Below are 12,851 nucleotides of genomic sequence, written 5' to 3' on the forward strand. Positions count from 1 at the left end.
TCACTTGCTTGGCTATCTCCTCCCTAAACACTTCATACATACAGTCTAATAGTTCGTTTTGTACAGTGCTAGATGTCCCTTTGAAGAGGGGCTGAGTGTCATAGTGCTTCTGAAGTTTGGAATCACCCTCACATGCAATTGAATATTCCAGGATTCAGGGAGTCCACCGACTCGTCGTGCCCCTGCAGTGTGGTTTCACATTTTCCACACAGTTTAATACATGTTATGATCAAAACTCCTGCTAAAAATCAACTCCTGTTAACTGTAAATTAACCACAGTTCTACTTCTAAAACGTTGTCTATTCCCTTCATTAAGATAGATGTATGCATTAACCATGCCAAAATGTAAATAACTTAAATTATTGTAGAATACACTCTCACTCACTGCTCTTAAGCCCAAGTCATATGAGCTGCGTACTCACGCAAATACACTGCAGACAGAACGCATGGGAATGAATGAAAGAGTACAGACAGCGCCAAGACCTCAACGGTGTCAGGGAGCTTAAAATAAGTCTTGTGTCTACGTGCACATCCCTTGCTGAAATTAGCTGATATAAAACACTGAACATACTCAGTGTGCCCTACCAAATAAGGAAATTGCTTGGCGTACATTTCATTCAATACTCTCCAGGTCATCTCGTGAGTATTTACTTTTAGCTGCATATGTAGTTAGTACATTTGCACTAGCTTGTATGCATGCATCAGCTAGCTTGACAGAATTATCAATTTCAAGAAGAACATGTGTGAATCCAATCAACAGGCTGTAGTTCAGCTGTTAAATTAATACATTGAAGACAATTTAGTTAACATTATCCCATTTAAAAGCTAACTAATCATCAAGTTATATTTGAATTACAAATAGTTGAACACTCACTAACTCACAGCCCTTGACTTTGGATGAAATAAGCGCAGGAACAGACAAAATGCACACTGGACTATGTTAATGAAAATGTAGGTGTTAATATGGCACGCCCTACAAAAGGAACCGGAAATCTGCCTAAAATTAGAAGGCCCAAGTCAACCACAGCTTAACCATGATAAATACTTTTCACCACGAATTCCAACAAGTTCCTAGCAAGGTGTCAATATAGCTAAATAAACAAAGGAAAACGTTTGCAGTAGCCTGAATTGGCCACTTTTTTTTACATGCACAATAATGACACCGTTGACGTTCGTCTGTGGTGTGATTTGGGCTTTACTCTTAACATGGGCACATAACATGTAACGTAAGCATACAATTTAGAATGTACCTAAATGTATAGTGACTCAAGTGGATTTTGTGTAATGTGCTGTTTATCACTTGCAGTATCTTTATACCAAGTAAAATTCTGACTATGTGTAAATGTATTTGCCGATTCGAACTGGGATCCGATTACACACTGGAACAGCTACGCTACAGATGTACTACAAATTATGTCATCTATTTTCCTTTCAAATTACCAAAAAAAGCAGATTATGAAGTATGTGTAACTCTACACCTCTACAGATCACCTGAGAATCAAATCTAATTCAAAGCATTAGCCCAGGGCCTGCATTAGGTGCTGCATCGGAACACAAAAAAGGCAACTCATTCAGTGTTGCCAAAGAGTTCCCGCACAATTGGTGTGTGCAGGCAAAAATGGTATTGGGCGGGTTGATTTACAAATAGGGTTGTATAGTAAAAATAGCGTTTGGGTTGTTATTTTGTGGAGTCCACGGGTGATTTGCGGTATACTGTCACTAAAATCTGGCAATCCTGAACTCATTATAAAACGCTAACCCTGAGTTTTTTTTGAAGGCCCATGGATTCCTTTTACATGACAAGCCATTATTCACCTCTGTCCCAGCTTGGAATAAGCATTATTACCATTGTCCAAATTCATGAATTGAATCTGTGTGTCCCAAGCAACTAAAGCTGCATTGCAAATGGAAACTAAACACACTTCAAAATAAATCCAGAAAATTGTCAAGCTAGCATTGATTTGTTTGACAGCATACTGATGAAACAGCTGGCAGAATTTGGTGACCTCAAACTGGCACTATGCAAAATATTTTCTGAAGCCACCACAAACAGGCTCTTTTACTCTGTAATGATGTAATTGGTAGCTAGCGAATGCTAGGTGGTTGGCCTGGGTGATTAATACCATTGTGATTGATACCATTGTGAACAAAACTGACAGGTAATCATAGGAAGTTTTAGTTCAGTTGAAAATGAGTAAGATATAGCAAAAAGTAAAACATTATTTAGAGGATGACATGTTGTTTGAGATTAACAACACCACTAATCTTAGTTGGAAGTGTTTTGGAGTAGGTTCCACGTGCAATGCTGCTTTCAGTTTCAATTCATGAAGTTGGACAATGCTAATAATGCTTATTGCAAGCTGGGACAGTTAAATAATGGCTTGTTGTAAGAAATGACTTCATATTCCTCCAAGAACAACTCAAGGTAAGTGTTATTTCCCTTAAATCTAGGTGAAACTATTCCTTTAAGCTTTATGTTGTTTGAGGAGAATTTTCTTAATTTTTTCTTCTCTTACAATATTATGAGAGTCAACTGACAAGCAAGTCAATAAGATGTGACTAATTACAAATAACAGAAATTATCTGATAAATGCCATAGTTGTGTATGTAATTTAAGACTTTATTATTAACTGGTTTTAATTTATTACTGCCAATTTTAAACTAAAAAAGGTTTTGGAACAATGTCAGATATGCTCAGCTCATTACAGTACACACATTTGAGAACACACTCACCACTCAACAGTCCCTTTGTCAGGGCTGGCCACGAATTTGAATCTGACCATGTATCCCACCATGTGCCACATTGGCAGACTGCTGTCCTTACCTCTGCCGATAACTATGAATGTTCCTTACTTAAACTAACCAAATTCTCTGAATATTAATATTGTTGCACTTGCTGTTGGTAACAAGCACCTTTATGCCAAGACGTTATCCTATATACAACAATCTTACTACTCAATTTCCAGAAAATCCCCTCATTATATGCTTTGATGTCCACCATATAACACTGTTTTAATAACATTCAACATGCCAAATTTGACCTCCACCTACTACGTTTTACAAAAACAATGTATGCACTTCAGCGGGAGACAACCTTAATTTACATACCTACAGTATGTAACATCCATGCCATGATTTGGTAATAGTTACATGATAACTAAAACTATTACAGTATACTGTATGTCGACACATACAAATACCTCCTTAAAGGGTTAGACTGCTCATACTCATTCAATACCCATATCACCCACATTCAGTCCAAAGTTAAAATCAGAATTAGTTTCTTGTTCAGCAATAAGGCATCCTTCGCCTACAAATAGCTATGACCTTTGTCTGGAAATATCCAATTAAGTTTTTTTTTTTTTTAAATATGTAATCAGTGTAGAATCTTGAATGAATATAAAACAATATCTGGAGTTGACTGAAGAAGTATGGCTGTGTTCCAGGCTATCCTCCCAGTCTGTTGCAGACATTTTGAAAACTTCAACCCTGCCTTAATGGCAGTGTTTGAGGGTGAGTTGTCAGATTGAAATGCATCATACAGTTGTGTGTGCACATTTTGCATTACGCATCAAATAGAGATGGCCAAGCATTTACAAATGCAGCAAGATGTTTTCTAACACAGTCTGTAATCTGTAGATATCTAAAAAACGATTTCTGAAATGGTTGCAGGTTTACCGCAGCAACTCAAAAGAGGCAAAGGCTCTTTTATATACAGATCGTCTCTCCATCACAAAAACATATTGTCAAGGTTACAAGGGGTGGGTTTTGGATATCATGGGAGCACAAATTACATTGGCCAAGGCTCAAAATGCCCTTTAATTTGCTTCCAGATACAGAAAGCACTATGTATCGTGGGATAATGATTATAATGTGATTTCTTTAAGAGTGACAGAAGACAGGAACACTGCTCCAAAAGAAAAAAGGTGGCAATATTCACACTATTTCTTCATGCCTAAGCCAGCTGGAGGAAGACAGAGCGTTATCAAGCCTAAACAAGACAGTGCAGTTGTTAGTAGACCAGTAATAAAATATACAATGTTGGAGAGCCAATCCTCTCTCTAGCTTGGACTTAAATTTATGTGACTTATAATCCCAGATGAGTCAGTTGATCATTGTGAGGTCTGGGGTTTGCCTATGTTTGTTCTTATGTTTTGTTTTTGTTTTGTAAAGTTGTTTCACTGTTGTTTTTGAATGTAGCCTTCTACCCTCTGTTAGTCCTGATGAGTTTCACTTGTGTTTCTGTTCACCTGCTCTCTAGTAGTTCCTATTTAGTACACCTTTGTGAGATATTGTTTGTCTGTTGCCAACTTACTGAGCCTTTGTTTAGCGCACTCCTTATATCATACTTCGATATCCCATCTCGACTTTGCTCTTGCCTTGTGATTTTGAACCTTCGTGTTAGCCATCAGTTTTGACCTTTTGTCTTTGACCTCTCTGCTTTCAGCCTTGCCCTTGCTTGGAGCTGTCAAACTTCCAATAAATCATACAAATGCTCCGCTTCTGGAACCTGTAACCCTCCTCTCAGATTCAGTCATTACAATAATTGAATCCTGTTGTAAAAATTAGGTATGACTTCATGGATATTCTAGAAAGGGTTAAGTCATTGGGGGAGGAATATCTTTGTTGTCATTAATTGTTCCCAGCAAGGACATTGTAATGTTTCTCAAAAATGTTGTTTGAGTTGGTCTTTTTTTCCTGCATGAATTTAAATTTGGAAAACACGTTTGGTTAACCATCTGTAAGGGCAGATCTATATCTAGAGAAATAAACTAATAAGTTGACCAAGGCAAAGACTGGGATACTGAACCAAGGCTCAGTTGCATAAATGGGAATGTCAGCCACATACAGATGAATTATATTTTGAGTGTCTTTAGTGTTATAACAATGTGCTACATGAGACCTAAAGTTTAAGCAAGAGGTTGGATGGCAAGAGTGAAAAGCATTGGTGAATGTGAACATCCCTGTCTCCTTGTTAATCTGCTGATTTCATAAAGTATTTTTAATATTTATTGATTGTAGTCAGGGTGTTTTTAACAACTTCTTTGGTAATTGGTAAACATGGAAAGTCCCTACTGCTCAAGGTGGCACAAAGAAGCCTGATTGATCTTCACAAAAACCCACCAAACGCACTCTAAATCCCAGGGGAAATGTTCTTTGGACCCATTAAATGCAACTTAATCTCTTTGGCAATACAGATCAGAGCTCTGTTTACTGATGACCAAATTAAGCATTTAATGAAAAAAAACATTGGGGTGTGTGATAAAAATTGCTACAGTATGGTATACAAATTTACCATCACCATGGTAAATAAAATATCTGATATGTGAAATGCTGGCTGAAAAGATTTTCTGGAAATTGGGTAGAAATACACCACATACATTTTTACTAGAAACACTTTTGTTCTTTAGGAAATATTTGTGTTTACGTGTTACGTTTTTTAATGAGTGCATACATTGTTTTTTTATTTAGTTTGTAAAATTATATTTCTTTTACAATTTTCTTCTTATTGACAGTTATTTATTCAATAACTGCATCTAAGTAAGTTTTGTAAGTAGCCAATGAGTTCCCTTCAGATCAGTGATGTAGCAGTAAGGAAAAAGGTTGGTAAACTATGAATTACTCTGGATAATTTGAGCACAACAAATCATTCATCAATATAATTGAAAATTTATTACATTTTTTAAACATCTCATCTTCATCCGCTTTTTTTAAACAGGATCAATTGATTGTATTTGATGCATGTCTACTAAACAGGAAGTCCTAGTGTAGGTAATTAATGAGGTTATTAATCTAAAAAGATAATCTGAACTGAACACAACATCTCAACATCATGGCCTGCTTCTTCTTTGTCTATCTCACTACTCTGTAAAAAAAAAAGTTTTAAAGAAGGCTATAGGTTTTTTACTACATTTCCTTAATTTTCCCACTTCATTGGATTAGATAAAAATATGAAGGCCTTTATTATCAAAAAAACATAATTAATTGACACTAGGAAACCACTAACCTCTCCGCTCTCTTTCTGCACCAAATGTGCTCTTTCTCTTTCCCCCTGACTGTTTCTTTACTGTCTGTGAAGCAATTTTTTTTTTTTATAATTTCCGGTCATGATAATTATACTTACAGAATAAATAGAGAAGTATATTTTTTGATATATAGCTCATTTTCAGTCTCTCACATGTAGCTAGCCAGTTTACTAGCTACCTAACTAGCTAGTACAGTCAGTAGCTACTTAAACAGAGCTACAGCATTTAGCTAACTACTGTAGGTGGCTATATATAGCTCATTTTCAGTCTCTCACATGTAGTTAGCCAGTTTACTAGCTACCTAACTAGCTAGTACAGTCAGTAGCTACTTAAACAGAGCTACAGCATTTAGCTAACTACTGTAGGTGGCTAGCCAACTAACTAAAATATCAGAAACGACAGTACTTTATTTACCATTTGATACATCCTTATCCAAGAGCCTGAAGTTTTTGTGGGGAGGTGAAAACAAGGAAGTCGCAGGAGTTAATGGACATTTGAAAAAGTTTCGTATGTCTATCATCTCTGTCTTAGTGGGACTGATTGCTGCCACCAGCTCTCACAGCTTCTAAGCCGGAGTGGGTAGTTCTACATCATCAGTGTATAGCTTGCAAGCGGATGAGCCGAGTTTTCTGTTGGATAGATGAATCAGTGTAAGCTTGCAAGGCAAATCGAGCATACACAGGCCAACAAAATGAGCATATTTTGCGTGCCTGAGCAATGCTGGGAATGCAGTAAAAAGTAGGTAAACAATAATTAATTAAATGAAGATGAGAGTAAAAACGATTTCACAAATTAAAATGTGCGTAAACGGCATTTGTTTACCCTCCACTACAACCCTGCTTCAGATGTGTTCAATTAACACTTGTTCATAGTGTTCAGACGCACAAACACAAGTTTTAAATGAAATTAGTTGATTAAACGTTTTTTATAAGGATGTGTAGTGAATTTTTGCTATGTTTGTCCTCACGTGCATGATTATCAATGAGAAATAAATATGAAAAATATGAAAAGTGAAAAATGAAATGTAATATATTCAATGATAATACTGAGTTTATCGCAAAACACAATCATAATAACCAAAGTCACAGGATAATATAATATCTGGAGTTCCCCTGGAATTCCCACCCTTACTGCCTACTATCAAAGATAAGATAGATTTGATCATTTTGTGTGGTTGCTTTGCTGCTTTTGATACAGAAGGCCTTTGAACATGTGCAAGACATCATGAAATAAGACAATAATCAGGCGTTTTGGAGTCCAAGGTTTAACACAGTGTTCAGATACAGTGTACACCTAATCCTCATAGATATGATTAACGCGTCCATGCCACACAAACAATCGCACATAGCAACTGTCAAAAAACAACAACAGCAGTGAATCTTTGTGCAGTGCAAAACGTGTCACAACCTTAAGTAACCTTCTCCAGATCAGAGATGTACATGCAAACACTGAATACCAGTAGCTATGAAAAAAGACAAAAAGGTAATATACAGAAATAGTTGTTTCTGTATAAGCGCACAAAATACTTACATGGAAAATCATGTGACTGTTGCCAAGGTAGTTAAACAAGAGCGCTAATGTCAGAAAGGTACTGAAAATGTCAGGAAGGAACTCCTTGCTTTAAAATCTTTTGCATGCTTGCCATGGCTCCCTATAAATAAAATCAATTTCTACCTGACTCCTGAAGAACTACTATTACTATAGGCTCTATGCCAGACACGAGAACACATATGAGATAATTTGCATTGAGAGGAGAATTCTAAATGTTGTTATTAGTGAGCAGCACCGTTGCACCATACAGGTACATGTTTCGATCCAGTCTAGAAAAATCCCAGCAATTGATTCCTTCCGTTGGCTGAAGTGGAATGTTTACCGGACCTTTAAGTAAAGATGTTGGACTGTTCTGGACTGGCAGGGCAAGTATCCAGATCTGTATCAATTCCAAAACCAACATTTTAAAACAGCAGTTGGTGGAGGCCCTTTTGAAACAGAGTTATTACCCAATTGCTGCTGAAGAGTCTGACAAATTGCTGCAGCAAGCTTAATGATGGCTACAATAAATATCTATTTGCAGTGACCCTTACAAAAGGAAAAGGTACAACCAACTTACAGCTCTTGGAACTCTATAATTGTTTCCATGTAATTTTTCTATATTGTCTGAATTTCAATAAAAAATACAATTTGGAAAAAAGCATGTAGACAAAGTCAACTAAGTACTAAGTAAATAAAGTGACTGACTTTATGCTGATTCTAACTATCCAAACTAACATAACAAAATGACTTTTTCAAATAACAAACCTTTTTTAAACACCACACTTTCTGGGCTGGATGTGCAATATGTTGTTTATACATGCAGTGTCTATAAATATAATCACTATCCTAAATCTTTTAGCAATAAAAAATGTAGGGGTTTTGACAACGTGGCACACACTGCCACAATGAAATAGTATACAATTTCCAGGGATCGATTTTGTCTCGACAGCGCCACTTGTAAAATGAGTGGCCAAAAACCTGGAATTCATGTTGTTTGGAGGATAAAAATGAATAATTCTCAAAGTAATTTCTCTAAATGATTAACTAATAAAAAATGTTTATGAAGTATGTTAAAAAGTATTATTTTGTGAAGAATTGGTGACGGCATACCCAAACAACAGAATGGTGTGGGACACTCCCATAGACCGCCATAGGAACTTTGGAATGCGGAAGTAACACGTGTCGTGGAGCAGCCAATAGTTCCAAACACAGATAGTTCCAGCACTGAGGACCATTAATATTAGGAGCTTCCTAAGTACGCTCGCTGGTAAATTGATGAAATTATTGTAATTTTGACTATTAAACACATTTTCCGACCTCTCATGAATCTAGTCAGTAGTTTTGTTTTATGTAGCCAGTTTTAGGTAATGTTTATTGGAAGATAATAGATGATTGTGTGTGTGTGTGTATTTATATATATATATATATGTTTACGCTAACATTAAATGTTTTATATATATATATATATATATATATATATATATATATATATATATAATGGGTTAGGGTTAGTTGTGTACATATTTATACTTAAGAGTAGGCCTATACTAGTCTGTACATCATATCGTATGGATGTATTATTCTTTTTTTGTGTGTGTTTTTTCTGATACATGGTTAAGTCTATGATTAAGGAAGGATGAATGGGTACATTTGCCATACTGAAATCAATCCCATTAACAGTTATGAGTCGTATTTAGGAACATAGTTAATTCACTCAGTAATTATATCTCCGGTTTCATTTCATGAAGTTATATTTACCGAACATTGCTGCAAATATAGTCGTTGGTGTAAATGTATTCTATGTTATGGGAGTCCATTTCCCTCCAAAATTAAACACAAAAACGTATTAATGCTGTTTCCATCACCCCCCCCCCCCCCCCAAAAAAAAGTATATTGTATGCATTTAATGTTAGCGTAAACATAATAAGCAATGTACATTATGCGTCAATATTTACCTATACTTTCTGCAAATATAGCTGCTGCTGTCTGTCCCGCTTAAACTCATTCAAACTGGTTGACAGCGCAGCTCTGTTTGGAACTATTGAGAGCTACATAAACCACGTGACTGCGTGGCGGCGAGATCATAATGTGTCGCAACTCTCTTTTTCAACGGCTCTGGTGTGGGCATATACTGGTCATAAAATATTTGTAATAAAGGCAGCTGATTGGCCAGCAATAATAAGGGTTTTTCTTGCAATTTCAACCTCTACAACATATTCTGTATTTCACTGGTTAGTGAATAGTAAGTGTAGATATGTTACGCACCTTAAGTGAATATTCTTGGGAGAAACTCAAAATACAGGCAAAGTCCAAATGTATATACTGTAACAGTCTGTATGTTACTCCTCCAAATAACAGACAACGAGGGCACAGCCTCGTCTTTGCAGCAAGACATTTCTGGACGAGATCACAATTTCAACTGAATGCTTTGTAAAAAAAATGCATTTTTAAAAATGCTTTTTGCTTATAACAGCAGATACAACATACATATATATATGTTTTTATAATCAAAATTAAGCTTTCCCAAGGATCGCTCTACAAGCCTCTAGTGAGTGTCAGGAGGGGCTACCACGGGCAACTCAAATTCTCCAGAATGTCTCCTACTTTGCATGGTGCCAGGCACTTGGCAAAACAAGGCTGCGATGTGACATAAGATCCACTTTTTCTTCAGTCACCCCATTCATGAATACAGACTTTGTCAACCCTGCCCCCCTTACTTATGGCTAACATGAATTAGGAGATTCAGATAGGATCCATGGCTCTCTGAGAGAGTGAGAGAGATGTATACATTGTGTATGGGTTCCAGGCACAAGTAGTTACAAATAATGGAAGTGTAATTTATTCCTTTCTGTCACTGAATAATCGTAATCATTGTCCTTACAATACCACAACAGTTAACATTGCATTATAGTAAGCTGAAAACGCCACCCTACCCCTCCCTACATCCCGACCTCTGAGTATCTCAGCCAAAAGCATCAATTAAAAGACTTAAATGAACCAACGTTGAAGTGCTATGAAACTAAAGGCAAGTATGGCTTTTGCATTCTATAGTTCTTGCTTAAGACTGTTAATGTATAGACCGAGTTGAATTATATAGAAAAAACAACACAATCACGCACCTAAACATAACGCTTGCAATGTACCTAGTGGATATAGCACTTCTCATTCCAAAACATTTTAGCACGTGCCGTCGACTATCATTGACTGCCCCAACGCAATATCTCGTGATTTACAAAACGAATGACTTTGAAAGCAATAAATGAGGTACAAATTAAATGACTTACTTTAAGACGGCACTGTCCCCTTGTCTAACAGTGATGTTGTCCTTTGAAAAAGAATCACCGCTCCTCGCTGGCACTCCTGCAGGTACAAGGAATAACAGTCTTAGACCGACGAAAACAAGGCATTTCCAAGGCGCGATAAAACAACCACTAATGCCCATTTTCCGTAAGTGCGCAACTTCCACAAAAACTTGAATGTCAAATATTCCTTCCTTCTTGCAAAATGGTGAAGCAACAGAAAATCGACTCCAGCCAAGACGCTGTTGTGATGGTCGACCTCTATTTGTCTCAAATGGAAGGTGAAAATGCTGCGTGTTTTCGTTCGAATATCAAAAAAGTAGGCTGTATCTGCGCTTTCGGTAATCTGTTCTTGGATATCTCAAACAAATTTCCAGCATCTACAAGAGGCTTCGGAGAGACAAGCGTTGTGTGTTTTCGGAATGCTGATGTACACCGTATCCACAGCTCTGTGTATGTTATTTGTAATCGCCAGATGGTTGCTCGCGCAAAGATGCATCAGAAAAGTCTCCACTTGGGTAGTTCTCCTGTTACAGCTCAACACTGCAGTGACTGTTGAAACAAGAATACTCTTAAAACAGTAGTGTATCCCTATTTTGGGTTATTGTCGAGTAGCCTAGATACCAACTAAATCCACCAGGCAGTCAATCCCGCAGAATCAAATAAAATTACTAATATATAAATGTGTGCCTCGCGCGCAGCCTAGACTGCAGTGCTCTCTTCCGCGCAGGTTATAAAACTATAAGAGCCATCCACGCATCATACACACTCTTGCTTTTTTAATGCCCCAGTGGGTGATCAAGCAAGTGATAGGCTAGGATGAATACGTCCTTGAAACGAAATCATAGTCTGCATCATAAAGGCAAAAAAAAAAAACACACTATAAATACTTGGTCAATCGGTTGCCTAAACCGTAATGAAGGTCTTTCCACGAAAATGGTGGCATTTTGACTAGACCAAATTATTTTTTCTAAATCAAAATCGAATGTCAGATATAGTTAACCACTACACAATAGCAATAAAAATAAATAAAAGCTCAGTGTATTAATCTTCATTTGGACAATGCTGCCCAATGCTCTACAGACTATTTATGGACGATCAGTAAAACTGCAATAATTGACGACCCACTTAACATTAAACCTTATCCTAAACCTAACATGATCCCCTACACTAACCCGTATTATAAACCTAACATGAACCTAACACGAACCCCGTACACTAACTCTTATCCTAAAGCTAACATGAACCCCTACACTAACCAGCATTCTAAAACTAAACATGAACCCCTACACTAACCCGTATACTAAACTTACCCTTACTGTAACATTTAGCAAATTGTTGGTAATCCACAAGTTTGAGTAAGACTATCAGGACTATCAGGACATTGTTGAATACATTAAATAAAAAAACACAAATATTTACTGTATTTTTCTTGTTGCCTAGATCTCAGATTACACACAAACTATGTTTTAAATTAAACAAATCAGGCTAAACATGTGTACTTGTGGTAAAACCATTGGTCTGAAATGACTAGCTACCAGCTTCTATCATAGGCCTACAGTATTTTGCTATATTAGACATAATGCTAAGGGGCAACCAGCTGAGCAGATAATGATGTTGCGTAACTGTCCTTAAAAGGACATTAAAATGTTCTATGTATAGTTGAACGTGATCTAACACTTTCTCAGTGAAGCATCCTTACCAGAAGTCCAGGCATGCTTCGATAGTTGAAGAACATCCAGACATGACAGGCCAGAGACATGTGTAAGGACATCAGGGACACAATTATAGACCTGCTCAAGGCTGGGATGGGCTACAGGACAATAGGCAAGCAGCTTGGTGAAAAGGCAACAACTGTTGGCGTAATTATTAGAAAATGGAAGAAGTTCAAGATGACGGTCAATCTCCCTCGGTCTGGGGCTCCATGCAAGATCTCACCTTGTGGGGTATCAATGATCATAAGGAAGGTGAGGGATCAGTCCAGAACTACATG

General features: G+C 37.0%; 1 protein-coding gene across 3 annotated transcripts in view; it reads right to left on the reverse strand.

Moving 5' to 3' along the window:
* The window catches only part of opcml (opioid binding protein/cell adhesion molecule-like), a 344,606-nt gene that overhangs the window by 215,922 nt on the left and 115,833 nt on the right, over nt 1-12,851 (reverse strand). For 2 of the 3 annotated variants that reach the window (XM_034293037.1, XM_034293038.1), the window contains exon 2: nt 10,844-10,919. In XM_034293037.1, the coding sequence (XP_034148928.1) occupies nt 10,844-10,919 (76 nt within the window). Of the gene's footprint in view, nt 1-10,843; nt 11,631-12,851 lie in introns of those variants that run through there. The other variant, XM_010899073.4, reaches the window with a different exon arrangement.

This window comes from Esox lucius, chromosome 7, assembly GCF_011004845.1.
Source record: "Esox lucius isolate fEsoLuc1 chromosome 7, fEsoLuc1.pri, whole genome shotgun sequence".
Classification (NCBI taxonomy): Eukaryota; Metazoa; Chordata; class Actinopteri; order Esociformes; family Esocidae; genus Esox; species Esox lucius.